This window comes from Oncorhynchus mykiss, chromosome 19 (genome assembly GCF_013265735.2).
Source record: "Oncorhynchus mykiss isolate Arlee chromosome 19, USDA_OmykA_1.1, whole genome shotgun sequence".
Lineage (NCBI taxonomy): Eukaryota > Metazoa > Chordata > Actinopteri > Salmoniformes > Salmonidae > Oncorhynchus > Oncorhynchus mykiss.
In genome coordinates, this window is record NC_048583.1 from 39,239,758 (window position 1) to 39,264,076 (window position 24,319).

At 42.4% G+C, this 24,319-nt stretch overlaps 1 protein-coding gene across 1 annotated transcript; it reads right to left on the reverse strand.

The window, feature by feature from the left end:
- Positions 1–2,440: 2,440 nt before the first annotated feature.
- cdc5l (CDC5 cell division cycle 5-like (S. pombe)) lies at positions 2,441–24,123 on the reverse strand. Its single transcript, XM_021574172.2, has 19 exons — positions 23,915–24,123; positions 17,404–17,507; positions 17,089–17,250; positions 16,879–17,006; positions 16,677–16,776; positions 16,330–16,456; positions 16,160–16,251; positions 15,324–15,468; positions 14,979–15,173; positions 11,791–11,939; positions 11,544–11,712; positions 11,295–11,459; positions 11,135–11,215; positions 10,889–11,023; positions 10,713–10,817; positions 3,504–3,701; positions 3,325–3,387; positions 3,045–3,194; positions 2,441–2,915 (listed from the first exon to the last, which is right to left on the reverse strand). The coding sequence occupies exons 1-19, from the start codon at positions 23,957–23,959 to the stop codon at positions 2,808–2,810; spliced, it is 2,421 nt and encodes an 806-aa protein (XP_021429847.1). The 5' UTR covers positions 23,960–24,123; the 3' UTR covers positions 2,441–2,807.
- Between the last annotated feature and the right edge of the window lie 196 nt (positions 24,124–24,319).

A 24,319-nucleotide genomic window follows, 5' to 3' on the forward strand; every position in this document is an offset into this window, starting at 1 on the left:
AGAGAGACTGCATTACCAAAAGTATGGGGACTGCTGCTCGAAGAATATCTCATTCCAAAATCATGGGCATTAATATGGAGTTGGTCCCCTCTTTGCTGCTATACACTCTTCTGGGAAGGCTTTCCACTAGATGTTGGAACATTGCTTCCATTCAGCAACAAGAGCATTAGTGAGGTCGGGCACTGATGTTGGCCGATTAGGCCTGGCTCGCAGTCAGTGTTCCAATTCATCCCAAAGGTGTTCTATGGGGTTGAGGTCAGGGCTCTGTGCAGGCCAGTCAAGTTCTTCCACACCGATCTTGACAAACCATTTTTGTATGGACCTTGCTTTGTGCATAGGAACATTGTCATGCTGAAACAGGAAAGGGCCTTCCCAAAAACTGTTACCATAAAGTTGGAAGCACAGAATCATTTAGAATGTCATTGTTTGCTTTAGCACTACGATTTCGCTGCACTGGACCTAGTGGGCCTAGCCCGAACCATGAAAAACAGCCCAAGACCATTATTCCTCCTCCATCAAACTTTACAGTTGGCACTATGCATTGGGCCAAGTAGTGTTCTCCTGGCATCCGCCAAACCCAGATTTGTCCGTCGGACTGCCAGATGATGAATCACTCCAGAGAACGCATTTCCACTACTCCAGAGTCCAATGGTGGCGAGCTTTACACCACTCCACCCAAGGCGCGGAATTGCGCATGGTAATTTTAGGCTTGTGTGCAGGTGCTCAGCCATGGAAACCCATTTCATGAAACTCCAAACAGTTATTGTGCTGTAGTTGCTTCCAGAGCTAGTTTGGAACTTGATAGTGAGTGTTGCAACCGAGGACAGATGATTTTTAGGCGCTTCAACACTCAGCAGTTCCATTCTGTGGGCTTGTGTGGCTTACCACTTCACAACTGAGCCGTTGTTGCTCCTAGACATTTCCACTTCACAATAACAGCACTTACAGTTGACCAAGGTTGCTCTAGCAGGGCAGAAATTTGGCAACCTGCCTGGATGACGGTGCCAAGTTGAAAGTCACCGAGCTCTTCAGTAAGGCCATTCTACTGCCAATGTATGTCTATGGAGATGGCTGTGTGCTCAATTTTATACACCGGTCAGCAACGGGTGGCTGAAATAGCCGAATCCAGTAATTTGAAGGGGTGTCCACATACTTTTGTATATATAGTACATGAGTCTCTCACTAAGTGATTGTACAATGTACACACATATATTATGATTTCAGTTTGTGTGTGATACACATGTTTATTTCAACATTAAAGAAAACCTTTAACAATTCGTAACCGTGTCTCGTTGATCTGAGCCTTGCTGTTGGAAAACCACATTAGTATCTGACCTACATGTACCAACTCCGACTTCACTCCTTGACTTTCGCCTACAGTGGTTTTCTTTAGCCATACCACTCAGTGCTGATTTTGGCAACGTCATCTCGTGGAATCTACCTTTAATTATAAAGTCACTCTCCCTCCAGATTCAGAAGCTTCTGATTTAAACATTTTAAAAATTTAAAATCAGGAAAAAAAAGCTAGAAAATTCCATTAAATGCAGCAGTGGTTTGTAAAGAAAACCAACGAGGGACAAAGTCTATTAAATCGTGGTAGGATTGCATTACTCGAACACCTTCGACTAGCCAACTTTACTCTTTGCCCCTCAATCTGACTGGGTCCTGGGAGAAAGTGGCAGACCTGTTGGCTAGTTAGAGGACGAGAGCAAAAATTATTAGAAAACTCTGATGTGTGTGTGCGCGTGTGGTGTACATTCCCTTTCGCTGTCTGCAGCCACAAGATTGAATACTGGAACGACTGTCCCAGAGGATTCACTCATGCAAACACTGAGGGGGGTTTTCTGTGTGTATCAAGAATGGTCCACCACCCAAAGGACATCCAACCAGCTTGATAACTGCAGAAAGCACTGGCGTGAACATTGTAGTCCATCCCCTGAAGAATTGAGGGCAAAAGGGGATGCAACTCAAAATTAGAAGTGTTCCTAATGTTTTGTACACTCTGTGTATGTCATTATTCAGATATACATTTGTCTCTTTAATTAAGCTATTTGATTAGACTGACTGCTTAGTTATTTAACACTGTCAATATGGCACCTTCAACACTTCTGTAATTGTATCAAAATGGATTATCATCCAATTGCCCCTTGACAGAGGAATGCAGACTGCTAAGAACAAGTGTCTCTAGGTATCTCATGGGTGCTGAAGTGCAACTGGGCACAAAGGTGTCACATCTCGTGACCTAGGGCCTAGTTTCTTTAGCACAGACAGGTACAATTACTGAGCTCTTTCAAAGCAGGAATGTAGTTATTGGAACAGTTCCTGGCGCATGTTTTCAACACTTTACAGCTTACAGTCATGGATAAGAGTGAACATGGTCAGTCAGGAATTTGAAGGTTAACATCAATCTGTCACCATGGGACAAACACCAAACGAGAAATCAGATTTCTATTGATCTCTTTTATTCCAATGACAAGACATGAACCACTGATCACTAGTCAGAGGACAAACTGACACTAGGTAACTACTTAGCATGCTCACAGCACTGGGCCATGACATCAAAACATAGAGGCGGAGTTACAATAGGTTCATTCACTTGCATGTCTTTTTAACTTTGGAAAATAAAAAGCAAATCAGCACAATATTTTTTTTTCTCACAGATTTGCTGAGGGAGACGAGGGTGGCTATGATCCTGTGCTTTAGCAGACACCTCCAGCAGCGTGTGTGCATTTACTCAATGTGTTTTCGTAGTATGTGTTGGTCTTATGTGTTTGCTGTGTGTAGTAAGCACGTATGGTGTATGCATGTTAGAATTTGGCAGACAGCAGAGCGTCTTTCTCCAGCAGCAGGTCTCCATATCTCTGTTGCAGCTCCTTCTCTCTCTCCTGCTGTCTCTCCACATCCTCCCTTAGAGCCTAGACAGAATGAGAAAATTAAGTCCATTAAGCAACTTCACATGCCTCCAGTTTGTGTCAGCTGCTGTGTGTGTGTACGTAACCTGATGTTTGTGTGATATGGCCAGGTGTGTGCGTGAATATGTGTACCTCTTGTCTGCGGGGTATAGCTGTGTCTTCTTGTTTCTTCAGCTCAGTGAAGGTGTGGAGCTCTGTAGCTGCCTGCTCAACCTGCTCCCACAGTTCACCATGCTGCTTCAGTAGGCCTACAGCACGGGACTGGTACCCTCCTAGTAACACCTACACACACACACAATATAACTGCTCCCACAGATCACCATTATGCTTCAGTAGGTCTAGAGCACACACATGGTGCTGTTTAGAAACACCTTTAGACAAATACAGAAAGAGTATAGGTGTATATATTCACCTTGAGACGGCGCTCCAGACGAGCAGCACGACGGGCCTCACATGTCATATGGCCTCGGTTTATCTAGGAATATACAGATTCACACATCATAGACACACACACACTTCATAATATAAGCCACCTATGAAATCAGCAGCTTCTAGTGTATAAAGAACATGATAGTGTGTGCATGGTCTCACCTCCAGCTTCTTCTCCAGGGAGTCTATTCTGTCCTTCTTGGAGGCCAGGTTGGCCCTGGTGTAGCGGCTCTGGGCAGAGAGGTACAGCACCTGGCCGTAACACTCCTCCCACACCTGGCTGTAAGCCTCCATGGACAGGTCCCCGTGACCCATACCTGCCCTCACCACCTCCATCTCCTGGCTCAGCAACTCACTGGCCTGGGGTGAGGGGAGAAGATACATTTGATCCTTTATGCATTTCAAGCAAATGTTCACATTGCGTGGATAGGGCTGTGGTGGTCATGACATTTTGTCAACCGGTTATTGTCAAGCAAATAGACAGTTTCACGGTAATTGACCATTAAAATAACAAACATGTTAGGCCTCCATGCATACAAACCACTGATGCACGCCTTTGGAATATCTACATTTAAAAAAAAGTTAATTTAATATACACCATCACAATAAATCCATTATTTATTAGGCATGTTTAAAGGAACATAAGAACATGTATTTCAGAAGAACCGAATACGAGTTGGCCTACTGTTTGTTATCAGGTTATCCCATAGGCTGTAGGCTTGTTCATTTAGCAGGCAAGATATAAGTCTCGTGCCATTATTTTATTTTAAGAATAATATAATTGAACTTTGAATTTAGTAAAATAGAAAGTATATTTTATCCCATTCCGGAGTGAGTGCGCATATGCCTTGCCTCAGGCTTCACACCCTGTTCTCTCATCAAGTGATCACATTTTCACCCATCAGGCTATTCTCTAACACTAAATGTCAAATTTGTTTCGATTTAGAAGGGCCCATTATCAAATGGGTAGGAACAAGGGCAGGGGAAAATACATGGCATCTGTATGCACTCGAATTGCCCGGCTATTCCGGTTTTATAACTGAGGAGGTGAGAAATAAATATACAGTGAGCTCCATAAGTATTGGGACAGTGACACATTTTTTGTTGTTTGGCTCTGTACACCAGCACTTTGGTTTTGAAATTATACAATGACTGAGGTTAACGTGCAAACGGTCAGCTTTAATTGGAGTGTATTTTCATCCATACCGGGTGAACCATTTAGAAATTACAGCATTTTTGTACGTAGTCCCTCCATTTTAGGGGACCAAAAGTATTGGGAAAAATTAACGTCTATTAAAATAGCAAATAGTTATTATTTGGTCCCATATTCATAGCACGCAATGACTAGATCAAGCTTGTGACTCAACAAATTTGTTGAATGCATTTGCTGCTTGTTTTGGTTGTGTTTCAGATTATTTCGTGCCCAATAGAAATGGTAAATAACGTATTATGTAATTTGAGTCACTTTTATTGTAATTAAGAATAGAATGTTCCTAAACACTTCTACATTAATGTGGATGCTACCATGATGAGTGAGAAAGTTAGATGCATAAATACCATACCGCCCAAAAAATGCTAACCTCCCCTGCTAGTGTAATGGAGAGAGTTTAGCATGTCTTGGGGGTACGATATTTGTGCATCTATCTTTCTCACTCATCATTATTATTCACGATTCATTAAGGACTACCCGTAATCATGGTAGCATCCACATTGTCGAAGTGTTTAGAGAAATATTCTATTCTTATTTACAATAAAAGTGACTCCAAAATGGCAATACATTATTTATGATTAATTGCTACAAAATAAAATAATCTAAAACAGCCAATGCATCCAAAACGTTTGTAGAGTCACAAGCTTGATGTATCACCTTGCATGTTAGGAATATGGGACCAAATAATGAACGTTTCACCACTTTAACATACATAAGTTCATTTGTTTGAATACTTTTGGACCACGTACAAAAAGTGCTGTAATTTCTACACGTTTCACCCCATATTAATTTAAATTCACTCAAATTAAAGCTGACAGTGAACTTCAATCTCAGTCATTGTATCATTTTAAATCCAAAGTACTGGAGTACAGAGCCAAACCAAAAAATGTGTCACTGTCCCAATACTTTTGGAGCTCACTGTAGTAGCAGCTGGAACCCCCTCTTTCTAGTGGCAACGCCGCTTTCACACAGGATTGCAAGAACACTTATTTCACTTCACGCATCAACCACTGAGGAGCATGCAGCCTCTCGCTGCACGACAGGCGATATTCTGTCATGGGCTCTCCAACCGTGTTCCTGCAGCTACCCGGTGCTTAATTTGGGAAACCAAGTGAAATCTGTTCTGGAATATCGATAGCATTTTTTAAATTTAACTAGGCAAGTCAGTTAAGAACATGTTTTTATTTACGGCCTACCGGGGAACAGTGGGTTACTGTCTTGTTCAGGGGCAGAACAACAGATTTTTACTTTGTCAGCTCGGGGATTCGATCCAGCAGCCTTTCGGTTACTGGCCCAACGCTCTAACCACTAGGCTACCTGCTGCCTAGTAACATGTCTTCACAATGAAACATTTAATTAACCCATTGACATCCCCACGCACTCGAGAAATGATTTAAGGAGAGAGATGGAAATGCACGGTGATGAGTCATTCTTTAGCCAAAGGTAAATGGGGTCAGCATTTTAACTATGAAAATTATGAAAAGACAAATTCACTATAATTGTAGGCAAACTCTGTAAGCCGTCCTTGCACAATCAATAAACCAACAGCATTGCCTATATGTTCTCTCCCATACTCAAAGATAGAACGTTTGGAGTGCAGTATAAAGTAAGCAATCCATCCAGTTTGCATAATAATACAGTCCACACTCAGACGATTAGAATTAGTTTAATTTGAGTATGGGCCAGTTTTAACAATTTTGTATCAAAAACACATCTTCAATCTGTGTTTTTTAAAAAAGAATTGTTGCATAATATGTGGTAGGCTCTGTTTTGTATAACCGCAAAAAATATGTATTTTAACTGGGTTTTTGTTTTGGGCTCATATAAAATGGTCTTCAGAAAGTATTCACAACACTCGACTTCTGTTATAATCCAGACGGAATTTAAAACAGATTAAATGTATATTTGTCTCTGGCCTCCACACAATACCACAATTTCAAAGTGGAATTGTCTTTCAAAATGTTCACACGTGTATTAAAAATGAAAAGCTGAAATGTCTTGAGTCAATAAGTACTCAAACCCCTTTGTTAAGGCAAGCCTTAAATTCAGGAGTAAAAATGTGCTTAACAAGTCACATAATAAGTTACATGGACTCACTGTGTGCAATAATAGTGTTTAACATGATTTTTGAATGACTACCTCATCTAAACTCAGCAAAAAAAGAAACGTCCCTTTTTCAGGACCCTGTCTTTCAAAGAGAATTCATAACAATCCAAATAACTTCAGATCTTCATTGTAAAGGGTTTAAACACTGTTTCCCATGCTTGTTCAAAGAACCATAAACAATTAATGAACATGCACCTGTGGAACGGTCGTTAAGACACTAACAGCTTACAGATGGTAGGCAATTATGGTCACACCTATGGAAACTTAGGACACTAAAGAGGCCTTTCTACTGTCTCTGAAAAACACCAAAAGAAAGATGCCCAGGTTCACGCAGATGAGCAGGGACCGTGCCTTAGGCATGCTGCAAGGAGACATGCGGACTGCAGATGTGGCCAGGGAAATAAATTGCCATGTCCGTACTGTAAGACGCCTAAGACAGTGCTACAGGGAGACAGGACACACAGCTGATCATCCTTGCAGTGGCACGTGTAACAAAACACTTGCACAGGATCGGTACATCCAAACATCACACCTGCGGGGCAGGTACAGGATGGCAACAACAACTGCCTGAGTTACACCAGGAACGCACAATCCCTCCATCAGTGCTCAGACTGTCCGCAATAGGCTGAGAGAGGCTGGACTGAGGGCTTGTAGGCCTGTTGTAAGGCAGGTCCTCACCAGACATCACCGGCAACAACGTCGCATATGGGCACAAGCCCACCGTCGCTGGACCAGACAGGACTGGCAAAAAGTGCTCTTCACTGACGAGTCGCGGTTGTCTCACCAGGGGTGATGTTCGGATTTGCGTTTATAGTCGCAGGCAATCTCTACACTGTGCGTTACAGGGAAGACATCCTCCTCCCTCATGTGGTACCCTTCCTGCAGGCTCATCCTGACATGACCCTCCAGTATGACAATGCCACCAGCCATACTGCTCATTCTGTGCGTGATTTCCTGCAAGACAGGAATGTCAGTGGTCTGCCATGGCCAGCGAAGAGCCAGGATCTCAATCCCATTGAGCACGTCTGGGTCCTGTTGGATCGGAGGGTGAGGGCTAGGGCCATTCCCCCAGAAATGTCCGGGAACCTGCAGGTGCCTTAGTGGAAGAGTGGGGTAACATCTTACAGCAAGAACTGGCAAATCTTGTGTGCAAAGCTGTCAAGGCAAACGGTGGCTACTTTGAAGGATCTCAAATATATTTTGATTTGTTAAAAACTTTTGGTTACTACATGATTTCATGAGTGTTATTTCAGAGTTTTGATGTCTCCACTATTATTTGCTGCTGCTTGACAAAAAAACGAATCGACCAGTTGACTAATTGAGGTTAACGCTACTACTACTACTAAACACATACATTTTGTGTTGTAGATATATGTTGTGATGTGAAATGTAATCAAATGTTTTTAATTGTATATAACTGCCTTAATTTTTCTGGACCCCAGGAAGAGTCGGTGCTGACTTGGCAGCTGCTAATGGGGATCCATAATAAATACATATCTAAATCAGGATAGTCTTATTTTGAATGGGCTTTTTTTAAACTTATATTCTTTAACTTTCTGGAAAAAGTCAAGGTGCGAATATTTTCTGAAGGCACTGTATAGTTAAAACGAATAAGTTCTACTTTCAATTTCTTAAATGCTTTGAATTAATCATCACATTAGAAAGCACTGTCCATTTTGTTGTTTGGCTTTGAAACATCCACAACTTTTCTTCAAATTGATCATCTAAATTGGTTTAGAATTTGTTTTTAAAAAAAATGTAGTAAAAATGTCTGTTTCTATTTTCATTGTTTATTTGTTTTTCATGTGAAGCACATTCCATGTCTGAAAAGTGATGCATAAATAATGCTTGATTTGATACAGTGAGGTAAAAAAAAATGTAGCCTAAAGGTGAGTTTTAAAAGCATGATTCTCTTTTGATATGTGTTTGTGATTTTCAATTGCATTTGCATTGATGTCAGAGTGGTTAGTGGGACAATAGAGCCCTGAGTTTGAGGCCATTAGAACCTGATGATCATTAGTGAGTTGGGTACTACTAATGTCGGGAGTGCATAAGAGAAGATAACCGTGACTCAATGGTCACTTGGAATTTGACTGTGGTCACCGCAATAGCCCTATGCGTGGACAATGATGTTATTGTACTCTATCTAGACAGTGTCCACCTTTCCTATTCATTTTAGGATTGAGGCATACTAGAAAAGATGAAAACACAGCTGATGGAGACTAGGGGTGTGGAAACATTGCCATACTCGTAATCGTATCCATAAATTGACAGTTGATAGTCGGATCGGATATTACTCGTGATCGAAAAAAATGGAAGTGTTTTAATATTGTTAACTTAACAGCCTTATTAAAACATGTATTAAATAGTCCCCCCACCTCAATCCACACACACAATATCCCATAATGACAAATCAAAAATAGCTTTAGAAATTGTAGCTAATTTATTACAAATAAAAAAACGGAAATATTACATTTATTTATTTACGTAAGTAAATAATTATTTACCCAAGTATTCAGACCCTTTACTCAGTACATTATTGAAGTACCTTTGGCAGCGATTACAGCCTGGAGTTTTTTTGGGTATGATGCTACAAGCTTGGCACGCCTGTATTTGGCGAGTTTCTACCATTCTTCTCTGCAGATCCTCTCAAGCTCTGTCAGGTTGGATGGGGAGCATCGCTGGGCAGCTATTTTCAGGTCTCTCCAGAGATGTTCGATCGGGTTCAAGTCCAAGTCTCATGGGTCACTCAAGGACATTGAGACTTGGTTTCAGACAAGAGAATCTTGTTTCTCATGGTCTGACAGTCCTTAAGGTGCCTTTTGGCAAACTCCAAGAGCTGTCAGAGTGACCATCAGGTTCTTGGTCACCTCCCTGACCAAGGCCCTTCTCCCCTGATTGGGCCGGGCAGTCAGCTCTATGAAGAGTCTAGGTGGTTCCAAACTTCTTCCATTTAAGAATGGAGGCCACTGTGTTCTTGGGGACCTGATGCAGACATTTTTTTGTACCCTAACCCACATCTGTGCTTCGACACAATCCCGTCTCGGAGCTCCACGGACAATTCCTTCGACCTCATGGCTTGGTTTTAGCTCTGACATGCTCTGACATCAACTGTGGGACCTTTATATAGACAGGTGTGTGCCTTTCTAAATCATGTCCAATTAATTGAATTTACCACAGGTGGACTCCAATCAAGGATGATCAATGGAAACAGGATGCACCTGAGCTCAATTTCAAGTCTCATAACAAAGGGTCTGAATACTTATGTAAATAAGGTTCGTATTTTTTTGTTCATACATTTACAAACATTTCTAAGAACCTGTTTTTGCGTTGTCATTATGGGGTATTGTGTGAGGGACCTTTTATTTAATCAATTTTAGAAAAAGGCTGTAATGAAGGGGATGGCGTCTGAATACTTGCCGAATGCACTGTAGATTTAGGCAAAATACCTCACTACACATTCTCACTGCAAAAAAGACTGCAGATTAGGAGATGTGTGTCCTAAACTTGCAGTGGGCAGCCAAGCACACATTGGTTTAATTTTTTTCCCTACCCTTGCTCTGCATGTTAAATATTATGCACATTAATAGCAAACCTCCTCGCCATGTGATTTAGCAGGCATAAGCAATCTATGATCAGACCGAAAAATGATCAGACCAAAAACATGCAAGGAAAACTGATCAGGTAAAACTATGAAGCAAGTGGACGTGAAATACAGCTTCACTCTATCCAATCAGAGCAGCAGGATCAACTTACAGCCAACACTTCTCTTTACAGACAGACAGTTGAGTTATTTAGACTACATAGAACCTCGCACAAGACTGACTGACATGAGAAAAATGCGTGCCGGCACCCGAAAATTACTTTCCCCCCCCCAATAACGGATAATTACAAAAAAATACTCTGATAATAATAGTTTAGGAAATTGCCCATATCCGTTACGATACTTGTTTTGCAAGACTACTCAACACACCCCTAATGAAGACCATTGCGATTAAGAAAATAAAACGGTTGGGCAACACTGGCTAATAGGTGTGTCTGTGTCTTTGTTTTACCTGTGCCAAATCCTCATTGCTGATTGGCTGGTAGGGGTGTCTGTCCAGGTGGGCGATGTGTTCTGCATTGTTGGAGGTGGAGGAAGGCCCTCGTTGTTTGCTGCGCTGTGGTTGGATAAACAAAGAATGTCAGTTCTGCGCCAAATGCAGCCCTGTGTGTGCACGTGTACACATACCTGTTGGTTGGCTGGTGGGTGGTGTAGACAGTCAAAGTGCAGCATGGTGATCATCTCCTTCTTGATCATCTCCTCAGCATGCTGCAGCTCTGACAGAGGATCTGTTCCCATTGGACGCAGGATGGACTCATTCACCTACACAATTTTGCATTAGTATTGTCGCTAATGTCAGGGCCGGGAAGGGGAGAAAGTGATGCACTGGAACTCGGTGTGTGTGAGATAGTGTGTCACTGTGTGTGTGCATACCTCTGATGGTCTGGGTAAAGTCCTCTGTACAGCAGTGTGCCTCAGCTTCAGCTCTTTCTCCCTCTCTGCGTCCCGAACAGCCTGCAACACACACACACAGACATAGGTAGGATAGTCTACAGTAGAGCTTTATGAGAAGTATGCATGCGTTACAGTATACCTGTCTGCGTAGCTCTATCTCCGAGGCATCCTCTATGTATCCTGTCTCTGTCTCCATTTCCTCCAGTTGAGTCTCTGCATTTTCTGGTAGAACAATCTCAAAGTCATTCTTCGGGACTGGCAGCGACATCAGACCCAGCTTCAGCTGCTCCCTCGACTCTCGTTGCTACACACACACACACACACACTAAACAGTTACACACACAAACTCATACAAAACAGTAGCCAACTCAAAAGTCGTTTTTGTTACCAGATGTTTAGCGTAGGCAGGATCCGCTAGTTGTTCCTCAGTATTGATGTTGAGTTTGTCTCGTAGAGGGGTGCGTCCCGGGGTTACTCCAGGGGTAACAGTACCGGGTCCTTTAGGGGTTAAACCTCCCTGGGGGGTCATACTGCCCTCTGACCCTGGACCGGGGGTCCTACAACAAAAACAGTGTGTGTCAATAGCCTGTCGGGGTGTGTGCGTGTGTGCGTGTGTGGATGGCTCACGTGTGTACCTGAAAGGTGTGGTCAGTACAGTATTAGGTGTCTGTACTGCCTGTCTTTGGGGTGTGACTCCTGAGAAGTCACTCTGGTGAAGAGGAGTGTTCAGACCTCCTTTCAGAGGAGTGTCTACGTTAGTCAGAGCCATAAGGTTCTGGGCCTCCTAGAGAGAGAGAGATATATATACAGGTAACTACCAAAATAAAGGAAACACTTGAATAAATGAGGGATACAAACTATTGAAAGCAGGTCATTCCACACAATTGTGGTTCCTGAGTTAATTAAGAAATTAACATTCCCTCATGCTTCGAGTCATGTATAAAAATGAACAGCTGGCCATTATTTTGGCTACAATGGCTAGAAGAGATCTGAGTGAGAGAGGGACTCAAAGGAGCATAGGCAGTTTAAAGGGTGTGTGTCTCAGTCACCAGATCTCAACTCAATTGAACACTTATGGGAGATTCTGAAGTGGCGCCTGAGACAGCATTTTCCACCACCATCAACAAAACACCAAATTATGGAATTTCTCGTGCAAGAATGGTGTCGCATCCCTCCAATGCGGCTATTCCCAAGCTGGGGTACGCGTACCCCCAGGGGTGCACGCAATGCCGTCGGGGGTACGTCAAATATAAATGTGATTCACATTTTCAAACAGTCCATTTAGATTTTCCAAAGGGGCTATACATTTGGGTGATGATTTGTTTCGCCTGAGTAGCCTCGTTTCACTTGCATTTTTTTTTTAATGAAACCATCTAGTGTTCAGCGAAATAACAACAAAGTCAAATACAGGTAGCCTAGTCAAATAATGAACATGCAATCACATTAACCGTTACTCTCTTGCAGGAATTCCACTAATGGTCGGTATGTAGCCAAACGTAGCTGCTGCTCATTCCGTTTGCTCGAAAACGATGCCAATTTGAAAAATAAGCCACAGGAGTTTGAGCGAGAATGAAGACGACTTGAGTAGTAAAGACATGTATAAAAGCAACAGATACCATTAATAAAAAAGGGCTAAAAGCGTATTTTATGGTGAGCTACCGAGTGGCTAGGACAGGCAGGCCCCATACTATTGTGGAGGACTTCCTTCTTCCTGCTACCACAGATATGGCTGGGACAACACTGGGGAAAAAGGCCAAAAAAAACTATACAGACAGTGCCTTCATCAAACACTGTTTCACAACGCATCAGTGACATGGCAGGAGATGTTTTGAAACAATTACTGCTTCGCATACAAGCCAGTGAATTTTATGTGTTACAGCTGGATGAGTCAACAGATGTGGCGGGTCTGGCACAGCTCCTGGTATATGTCTGTTACGTTTATGGGGGGTCAATTAAGGAAGACATCTTCTGCAAACCAGGATAACAGGAGAGGATAAGTACTGGACAGCTTTGTGACATCAAATGGACGTGGTATCTGTACTGATGGCGCAAAAGCCATGACAGGGAGAGGGGTAACGCGTGTGCAAGTAATTGCCACTTGGGTACACTGCAGCATCCACGAGAGGCTCTTGCTGCCAAGGGAATGCCTGACAGCTTGAAAGACATTTTGGACAATAACAAAGTTAACCATTTTCACTGTAAAGCAAGGCCCCTGAACTCTCGTGTATTTTCTGCATTATGCAATGATATGGGCGGCGACCATGTAACGCTTTTACAACATACAGAAGTTCGCTGGTTATCAAGGGGGAAAGTACTGACACGTTCTTTTAAATTGAGAGACGAGCATAAAGTTCTTTACTGACCATCATTTTCACTTGTCTGACCGCTTTCATGATGACGAGATTCTCACACGACTGGCCTATCTGGGTGATGCTTTTTCTCGCCTAAATTATCTGAATCTAGGATTACAGGGACTCTCCGCAACTATATTCAATGTGCTGGACAAAATTGAGGCTACGATTAAGAAGTTGGAGCTCTTCTCGGTCTGCATTACCAAGAACAACACACAGGTCTTTCATCACGATATGATTTTTTGTGTGCAAACGAACAAGTCTACAGACAAAGTCAAACGTGATACAGCGAAGCACTCGAGTCACCTGGGTGCACAATTACGCAGGTGCTTTCCTGAAATGGATGACACAAACTGGATTCATTATCCCCTTCATGCCCTGCCTCCAGGCCACTTACCGATATCTGAACAAGAGAGCCTCATTGAAATTGCAACAAGTGGTTCTGTGAAAATTTAATTTAATCAGAAGCCACTGCCAGATTTCTGGATGGGCTGCCTTGGCAAATCAGGCTGTTAAGACACTGATGCCCTTTGCAACCACATACCTATGAGAGAGGATTCTCAGCCCTCACTAGCATGAAAACTAAATACAAGCACAGACTGTGTATGGAAAATCATTTAAGACAGACTCCAATACAACCCAACATTGCAGAGTTAAGTGCATCCTTTCAAGCACACCCTTCTCATTAACCTGTGATGAGTTATTCACAATTTTCACTGAACAAATGTATTTTTTATTTAACTAGGCAAGTCAGTTAAGAACAAATTATTATTTACAATGACGGCCTACCCCGGCCAAACCTGGACGACGCTGGGCCAATTGTGCGCCGCCCTATGGGACTCCCAATCACAGCCGGATGCGATTCATCCTGGATTCGAACCAGGGACTGTAATGATGCCTCTTGCACTGAGATGCAGTGCCTTAGACCACTGTGCCACTCGGGAGCCCATACAAATAAGGTTTTATATGTAAGATTGCTAAATAAAGAACTAAATTATTGCTTCCAATTATTTGTGCCCTAGTCCTATAAGAGCCCGTTGTCACTTCCCACGAGCCGGGTTGTGACAAAAACTCACTCATGCTTATGTGTAATAAATGTATTGTATAGTGCGTGTGGCAGGCTTACAGTGAGCTGACCCTGGTGCTAGAAGGGGTACACAGCCGGAGGTTGAATGTCTAAAGGGGTACGGGACTATAAAAAGTTTGGGAACCACTGCTCCAATAGATTTCCAGACATTTGTAGAATCTATGCCTAGGCGCATTGAAGCTGTTCTGGCAGCTCGTGGTGGACGAACCCCCGATTAAGACATGTTGGGCGTTTGTTGGGTGTTCCTTTATTTTGGCAGTTACCTGTATGATGTCAGAGATATTGTGTTGGCATTCATTTGATGTCATGACTCACATTGTATGGTGAACAGCTTGCTTCATGTTATATCCCGAGAGACAGAAAAAGGGAGAGGGAATGTATGTACCTGTAGTATCTTGTCCTGTGCAGCAGGGGTCTTGGGGGTGCGTAGCCCAGTTGCCATAGCGCTGTTGGTGAGGCTGTATTCTGATAGGAGGGCTGAGGAGGCGGAGTTAGTGATCCCAGACTCCTCTGCGGTCTGACGAGCCACTTCACTGGCCTGACCCAGCTTCACCACCTCCTCCAGCTCCGCATCAGAGATCTACACACACACACACACACACACAGTGTCAGAAAGACACAAGTGTCAAGACACACACAACATCAGACACAGTCAAACTTCACTGGCCTGACCTAACTCCACCACTTCTTCTAGCTATTCATCAGAGATGAACACACACAGCAGTGTTACCTGCGGTGCAGGCAGCACCAGTTTGCTGCGTTTCTTGGTGAACTCTGCTACTCCGCTGGTCTGCAGGATGGCTGATGGAAGATCACTCTCCTTCTTCTTCTTGATCTTCTGTCTATCCCTCTTCCTCTCCTTCTCTTCCTTTTCACTGAGGACACAAATAATGTCAGACACACACAGGTCTCTCCTCTTCACATTCAAATGAAAAACATATAACCTATACACAGCTCAACCCACATGTAGTGTGACATGCTGACTACACCGGGCACACACGTGCATCTGCATTTTGATTTTGTCCATCCCCAACAGACGTGATCAGGACAAGCATGTTGAAATATCAAAATGAACTCTGAACCAATTATATTAATTTGGGGACAGGTGGAAACACATGAAACATTAATGGACATTTAGCTAGCTAGTTTGCTGTTGCTAGCTAATTTGTCCTGGGATATAAACATTGGGTTGTAATGTCACCTGAAATGCACAAGATGCTTTTTTTTCTTGGATCTTTGTAGAATTTTGACCCATATTTACTCCAACAATTAATCCACAGACAAAGGGGTAAACCAGGTTAGTTTCTATTAATCTCTTCTCCTTCTTCAGTCTTCTTCAGACTTTATATGGCAGTTGGCAACCAACTTTAAAGGTGCATTACCACCACCAACTGGACTGGAGTGTGGACATCACATGCTCCTAAAAACCAATGAGGAGATGAGAAAGGCGGGAATTGCAGCATGTGAAGCGTAAAAAGCCGGGCGCTGAAATAGGTAGATGCACCTAACGCGAGCGGTGTAGACAGCATGTTAGCCCAGAAGAGTTAGTGTGTTTGTGTGACTGACTTGCGTAGCTCTCCATCCAGGTGTTGTTGTCGCAGGCGTTTGAAGTTTGGTTCCAGACCTTCGTAGAGCTCCATGCTGGTGTCATAGAAACCCTGGAATCATACTGAGCATTTAGCACCCAAATAATACATCAATGTGTGTGAGATGTCTGCGTGAGTGTGGTGTGTTACCTGAGAAGGCTTCTTCTCAAAAGGGATCTCAGCATTGTAGTCCACTCCTCTCTTCTTCTTCCTCTTCTTCTGGGCATTGATGCCTGCGGCCCGCAACTCCCTGCGCTTCTGTAGAGCAGCCAGACGTCTGGGAGGGGGAAAGAGGGCGTGCGTGTTTGTCAGGGCTGTATATTTATTTTCTTTATTTGGCGCTAGCACAGAGCAAATTATGAAATGTCTGTCTGAAGGTTGTGCTGAACGTTATGCAGCAAGTGCCACAGCATAACAGTTGCCACAATCACAAATAGTGCATTTGTTGTATTCACAACCCAGCTCTATTGAAACACAGACGTGTGCAAAAGATGTACCTGGCCTCCTCCAGCTGTTTCTCTCTGGCTTTCCTCTTAGCTTTCTTCCCCTGAGTGTTGGCCAGACGAGCTCTGGCCTCAGAAAGCATCTCCAGCTCATCTACACACAGAGTCAGGTACGGCTGGTTTAGTCTCATTTATTTATTTTTACCATACAAAATGACAGCACAACAATGACCAGAGGATAAGTTGCACTGTGTACCTTCATCCATGTCCACAGGGTCAGGCCTAGCGGGCTTGGTTTCAGGGTTGGGGTCGATCTCACCAGGTTTCAGTTTCCTTGGATCGTCAGCTGTATCCTCCTCATTGTCCCTCTGGGCCGCTTTGTCTCTATATACACATCAAGAAAGAGCATAAGATCACTCCAATAAGTCTTCTCTGAACAAAAAGACAAAGTGTGTGCGCGTCTTACAGCAGGAACTCGTAGTGCTCCAGACACTGGGCAGCGGTGCGTCCTATGATAGGAGCAATGGTCCTCCACTGGGTCGGCATCAGCTTGGCCAGATGGAGTAGTTTCTCCTCTTCCTCTCTGGACCACTCAGTTTTCTTAATGCTTGGATCCAACCACTCATACCTACACACAAACAACAGATTAAACACACACACAGACCACTTTTCACACTCACACACACACACACACACACACACAGACAGACAGACAGAAACCACTCAGTCTTCTTTGGTGTTGGGGCTCAGCTTCTAATGCCACACACACACACATACTGACCAGCGGGCCTTGCACTGTTTGGCAGACTTGCGGTGCAGCAGGGAGGCAATACGAGACCACTGATTCTTCCCATATTTCATCACCGCTGCCTTCAGGATCTCATCCTGGGAGAAAGAGGGGGAGGGGCATTGTTTTATTGATTAATTAATTGTTTAATGATCCCAGAGGGAAATTCACCTTCAGCTGCAGACAAACTATTTCAAAAGATAGACAGCATAGACAGTGTTACAGGGATACTTTGGGATTTTGGTAATGAGGCCCTTTCTCTACTTCCCCAGAGTCAGATGAACTTGTGGATGCTAATGCATTCGTGAGCCGATGCCGGGAAGACTATGGGTAGATATATTTCCAGTAATTGCACTAAAGCTATTGCACGCAGGTACATAAAAATGGTATCCACAAGTTCATCTGACTCTGGGGAAGTAGAGAAAGGGCCTACTAGCCAGTGTCAACTAGCTAAATTGAAGTTCATCTAGCAAGCTACTTTTAGCAACACTAGTATATTTACACACTAGCGTGGCTCATTAATGGGTTGCAAAAAACTGAATGGTCCACGGGAAGCCAGAAGTTAAATTACATAGTCCTGTGTAAATGTGGGCTATTCTTTGCGTGGTGAAATCTGTAGTTTTTGTTATAACTTAATTTTCTGTGTAGTCGTAACTCCAGTTCGTCCACACTAGTTGCCGCTCAACTCCATTGTAAATCGTTGAGTTTAGTCGGCTAGCCCCGGAGGCAGCTCACCAGCAGTCACTAGTTGACACAGCCACAAAGTCATAAAATCTGATTTTAAACCTAAACACAATGCTAACCTTAATCTTAAATTAATACCATAAAGCAAAAATATATATATAATAATTCATTGATTTTTACGATAGCCAATTTTGACTTTGCAGCTGGCCCAACCAGCAAAACTCGCTCAGTTATGCCTCCATGGTAAGACTAATGACAATAAAGGTCAACCTGCTGCTCGTGGTGAACGACGACAGGATTTTAGGAGTTGACTCAGACTCCTGTGGTGTGAGTCGAAGTAGTCGACTCTTACTCGAGTCGCAAAATAAACAAACTGTTGCGCACACACAACCTAATTATTGGAGATTGGAGTCCTACTAGGAACTAGGAAGACTAATATTGCATTCGAAGGAGGATTGGCAAGAACATGATGCTGCCCATTTGCTTAGCAACTTATAAAAGGCCTATTCGGTTTGAATATATAAGATGATGTTCAGGAACTAGAATATTTGAGTGATGTTTCTGCTCTGTGTAGCCTTAACAGATCCCATGGGATGATGTGGCACACTATGCCAAAAAGCCTACTCTTTGCCATGTTATATAGCCTAGCCCTGATTGGACGGGACTAGTATTACTAGAGACGTTGGTTATCTAAATATTATGCAAGCGTGTGTTAGTACAAGTCTCAAAGGATTTGTTTTTCCAAACAGCCCCCTGTATAATTATAATTATTTTAAACTTCCCTCAATTGGCTTATGACGGAAGCCTGGGCCTCATTTATTAATCATGCGTAGGCACAACTCTGTGCGTAAACCACGCGTAGGGTCTTTTCCATACAAAGTGTGAGATATATCAAAATGAACATACGCTTGTGTGCGAAAACATGTTGAAAATGTGTAAAATTGTGAATGTAATAATCAAGACATTATTTGATTTCATTGTATTTCCATTGTGAATTCATGAAACATTTTGACAGGCATATAATTTGACCACATCAGTGCATTCGTTATGACAATAATCCATATAAAGTACAGTCATTTTTTATTTTAGAGGCATGTGTGAAAGTGAAACCGTTGTTGAAATACTATAAAAGATATAATGGGAAATCGAATGAGAGCCGGATGTTGCTCTGTTTAAAGAGTTAGCACACGCTGCATTTCACAGAGCGTGTTTTTAGAGACTTGTGGGTCTTTTTCTACAGAAAGTACAGATTGGTTTTGGGAAAAGATATGATGAGCCAATGTTAACGATTTAAAACCTCCTTTAAAAAAAGCCAACATGCCATTCCGGTGCACATCCAAGTGCTCTCCAGCGTCTGTTTTTTGACAATGGGCACTTTCAACGGGAGCTTGCCGATAGGCATCGCATAGCCCTTGACGAGCCAATGTTTTGGATGCAATCAACAAAACGAACAGTAACGCATACAATTTCCATACACCATCGCACAACAGATTGACGTCAAGAGGGGTTTCTTTGCCATGATGCCATCAATGGGTTCCCAAATACAAAAGACCCAATAGACGGCAAAACTATTTCAACTATGTGAACAGAAAAGGATTCCACTCTCTATGTGCAGGTGATAAGTTATGTGATGTGCAAAAGACACTGCTGAACGTGGTGGCCAGGTAGAACTCTAGACTCGTTCATTTTTCAGAACAGCAATGTTGGCCTATATGCCTACAGGGGGGAGCAGGATGGATGGCTTATTGGTGAGTGTTGCTTACTCATTTGAAGTAGGCTATATTTGTCATTGCTAAAGCAACTTGTATTGTCCTAAATGGTCCTCTCTTTGTAGCTTTGTTTTTATTTTTACTGGTCAAGCCACAACTAAGCGAGCCAAATAAATCTCTGACACTAGCACCCCTATTTCAGTCATTTGTCGCATCTTTTTTGGTTGCTCCCTTGTATTTCATGGTGTGGCGTTGAATATTCTCCACGGGTTTTAAAGGTATGATTTTGAGCATATATGTTTAATCAGGGGCATTTGGAAATGCTAACAGCCAAGGTCATGCACGAGCACTGCGAACAATTAGTATTTATCAATGGTTATTTTTATTTTTATTTAACTAGGCAAGTCAGTTAAGAGCAAGGTCTTATTTACAATGACGGCCTACCCCTAACCCGTACGACGGTGGGCCAATTGTGCGCCGCCCTATTGGACTCCCAATCACGGATGGATGTGATACAGCCTGGAATCGAACCAGGGTCTGTAGTGACGCCTCTAGCACTGAGACGCAGTGCCTTAGACCGCTGTGCCACTCAGGAGCCTACTGGTAGGATTGTTTGATAAATTACACTTTCTATGCGTAGGACCATTCTAAATCCTGTTCGTAAGTAGTATTTTAGAAGTTCCTACACAATATTTATTTGACCTTTATTTGACTAGGCAAGTCAGTAAAGAACAAATTCTTATTTATAATGACAGCCTACAACATGTTAATTTAATGCATTACAGTTTTTTCTGAATGCTTTAACACCAACTGATTCTTCTGTCTCTGAAACCATTAACACTTGTAGCCAATGCATTTCCCAAGTGTGCCAAACTAAATGCACGTTCTCTGCTTTACACCCAGTCTGTAATTTAGTAACACTTTCAGCAAAACTGTAAACTCTTGTCTCTACATTGCTACACTATTTCACCAATTGCCTTTCCACATTGACACATGTGAAAACACTTTTGGTTAATGAGTTGACTTACAAATCAGAGCTTGAGCACTATAAATAGGCCACAGGTAAACATTTGGTTTACACAACAATGGAGGCCAATATTGGACAGAGAGTAAAAGGGGAGGACGAGAAGGAGGCGGTGAAGAGGGAGAGGACGAGGAGTCAGGAACACAATAACTGCTGAAATCAGAGCGAGTGTTTTTGACAATGTTGTCAACCATGGGATGAGCATGAGGGACGCTGGGCAAAGGGTTCAACCAAATCTGAGCCACTATACTGTTACAGGTATCATCCGGATATTTCCAAATGAGAGCGGTAAGTAACTGCAAGTGTTGTCTTACTGGTACAGTAATATGTAAGATACTTTCATAACGAGAAGGATCTATCACTAAAACCATTCAAATGTTTTTACAGATCTGCAAGAAAACCAGTATCTGGAGGAAGAGGTCGACTTTTCACCTCCTAGGCTAATACAACAACGCACACATTATCACATTTCTGTATACCCTCCACAACAGACGAATCCCTAGTCACCAGGGGCCAGAGCAGCCCAGGTACATTATCATCTGGGACACTGTTAGTTTCCACTGGGCTGCTGTGGTCCGCAATTGGTTCACAGGTCACCCACTTTTCATCACACACGTTCTTGAATCATATTGAATAGTTATTCTCTGCATGGTGTGGAAGGTGTCTGATCGCCAGCCCCACCAACACATACCCGTTCTACAGGCAATGGAGGCGGCTTGTGGAGACATCGATCAGAGGTCATGCCAGGCCTGGATACGGCACTCCAGGCGATACTTTCCACGCTGCCTTGCTCAAGACAACATCGCACGTGATGACCCACAAAGATGGTTGCCTATTTTTTTTATAGCACAAATGTTTTTGTTTTCTTCTACTGCGCTTGTCGTTTGAGGAGTGTTAGAACATTGAGATTTATTTAGACTTTTTCCCCTTATACGTATTTGATAGTATGTTATGTTCGGAATACACAGCCATGCTTACACATTTGGTGTGTATGTGTGTTTACTACATGTATGACAAAACTTTATTGCAAGCTGCTATGCTCTGTACACAGAAAAAGCTACAAGTGTTTTTCATTTATACTACCAAGTGCATAATTGGTGCTTCGTTTGCTTATTCAAATTATGGTTTGTGTGTACTGTATTGATGCAAAAATACATTTTTTTAAGAGTTTTGCAATAATTTTTTGCTTTTGCAAGAGATGTATAATGTTTTGCTGGTTTGGTGTACGGTTCTGTGGTTAGTGTGTAGAGTTTTGCAAAAATAGCCTATAGTTTCAAAGATAGTGCCTAAGCAATCAGAAAAAATAATAATAAATGAGGCCCCTGGAGTGAAGGTTTTTATTCTAGGCGTTTAGATATTTCAACGTCAACTCTATAGATGTCCCCATAATATTTAAATTGGGGAAGTGTGATCATAATCATTATTTTAGCGCTCAATGGTAGACATGCTTACTGATCAAAATGCCCACCATCCTGCTGATTTGAGCTGCTGAACCATATTTGCAACACTTTAACTCAGTGGATAATTGGTGATCTATTGACTAGGACGGGGTTCCTCAACTGTCTGCCCATGGGCGAATATATTTACTTGGCCCCCCATGTTTTGAGCTAAAACAAAAAGTTGTTGGGGGGTGGATATAAAACATAAAAAGACTAAAAACAGTAGCAAATCAGCTCCAAGTGATTTTCACTAAGGAAATCTGTTCAAAAGTATCCCCACGCATAATAGAGATATGTGATATACACATGTATGCAAGATTTGAAATTATTACGTTTTACTCAAATATTATGTTTGGGCTTCCTGCGTTAAATTATTTGTAATTATGCTCCAGCCCCCTGACCATCCGCCCAAGAAAAAAAAACACCTTGTGGCTTAAAGAACAATAACAGCCAGAGTTTCATTAAATAAGCTATAGGCACCATACTTTATATTGCACATTTACTGCCTAATTAAAATGATGCATTTGGTGATGTTTAATATCAATAAATATTTTTTATATTCGTTTTATGTAACTAGGCAAGTCAGTTAAGAACAAATTCTTATTTACAATGAGACTACACCAGCCAAACCCGGACGACGCTGGGCCAATTTGCGCCGCCCTATGGGACGGTTGTGATACAGCCTGGAATCGAACCAGGGTGTCTGTAGAGATGCCTCAAGTACTGGGATGCAGTGCCTTAGATCGTTGCGCCAAATTAACTGGATCATTGATTGGCTAATCTATACTTGAATATACTTTTGGTGAGTCAAAACATTGCGAGATACAGTTTACCAAGATATAGCTTACGCACACTGTTTCAACCGTCTACCCCTAATTTCCCTCCCTCGTGGGCGCATGCTCTCTCTCTCTTTGTTAGGAAAGATGCTAGTGTGTGTTCAACTTTCGGTATGTTGCGTGTAGAATAGCCTACTCATTTATATCCCCTACTTTAGTGACTTGCGAGAAACGTCAAGCCAAGCTATTGCGAAATACAGCTTTTGATGACCAATGCACGGTTCTGACCGTCTGCCTGGTGACCGACCTGCCTGCCTACGCCTCACCCCTATCCAGCTCGCTCTTTTTTTGCTATGTAAAATGTAAGAGTTTGTTCTCGGAAGTAGATTGCGGCAAAATACTCAGTCTCCAATGTTGTAAAAATACTGAATCCTATGTGTTGATTCCTAGCGGGACGGAATCTTCACACAAATAAATGGGAGTCGATTGGGAATCGATTATTTAGTTAAATCTTCATCAACCGTCCGGACCACCAGCAACATTTTATTTCACTTCTGGCACCGCGGACTCAAGTTTTTTTGCAACCATATTACGAGCAACGCTTATGTGTAAATAACATTAAATACACCAGCTATAAACAGCTAACGTTACTAGCTAGCTACCTTAAACTAGTTAATGCTGTTAACTAGCTAGTTGACTAGCCAACTAACGTGATCCAGTGAATTACACGATGTTGAGTAGCTAAATCAATAAATTGACATGGTAGCTAGTTAACCTGGCGTAAGAGTTGACTTAGTTACCAATCTAAAGCTATTTGAATATTAGTTGGAAACTAGCTAGCAGCACACCGTAGCGTTAGCCATGCCAACTTACCTCGGTGTTTCGCCATACACCCCCCTTGATCATTATACGCGGCATCTTGGCTGTTGTGTGTTGCTACCCTTCAGGTAGTAATTATAAAGAAACAACTAAGATCCCCCAAAATAAAACAATACGAAGAGTTGGACAATTTTTTTTACTACGATACACGAACGCGTTATGTTTTCAACATGGACAGAAATGCAATATGGCGGACACCGGAAGTGCGCAAAGTATTGGGGCTCCATAGAAATATAATTAATAGCTAGATTGTTCCTGCATAGAGTCACATATATAGATATATATATTTTATTCAGGACCTCTACTGCTGATTTTCGACACTCATTCCTTTCACTTATGTTAAACTAGGGCAACCTGTAATCAGCGGTAGACATAACATAGTAAAGGTACATCGGTGAT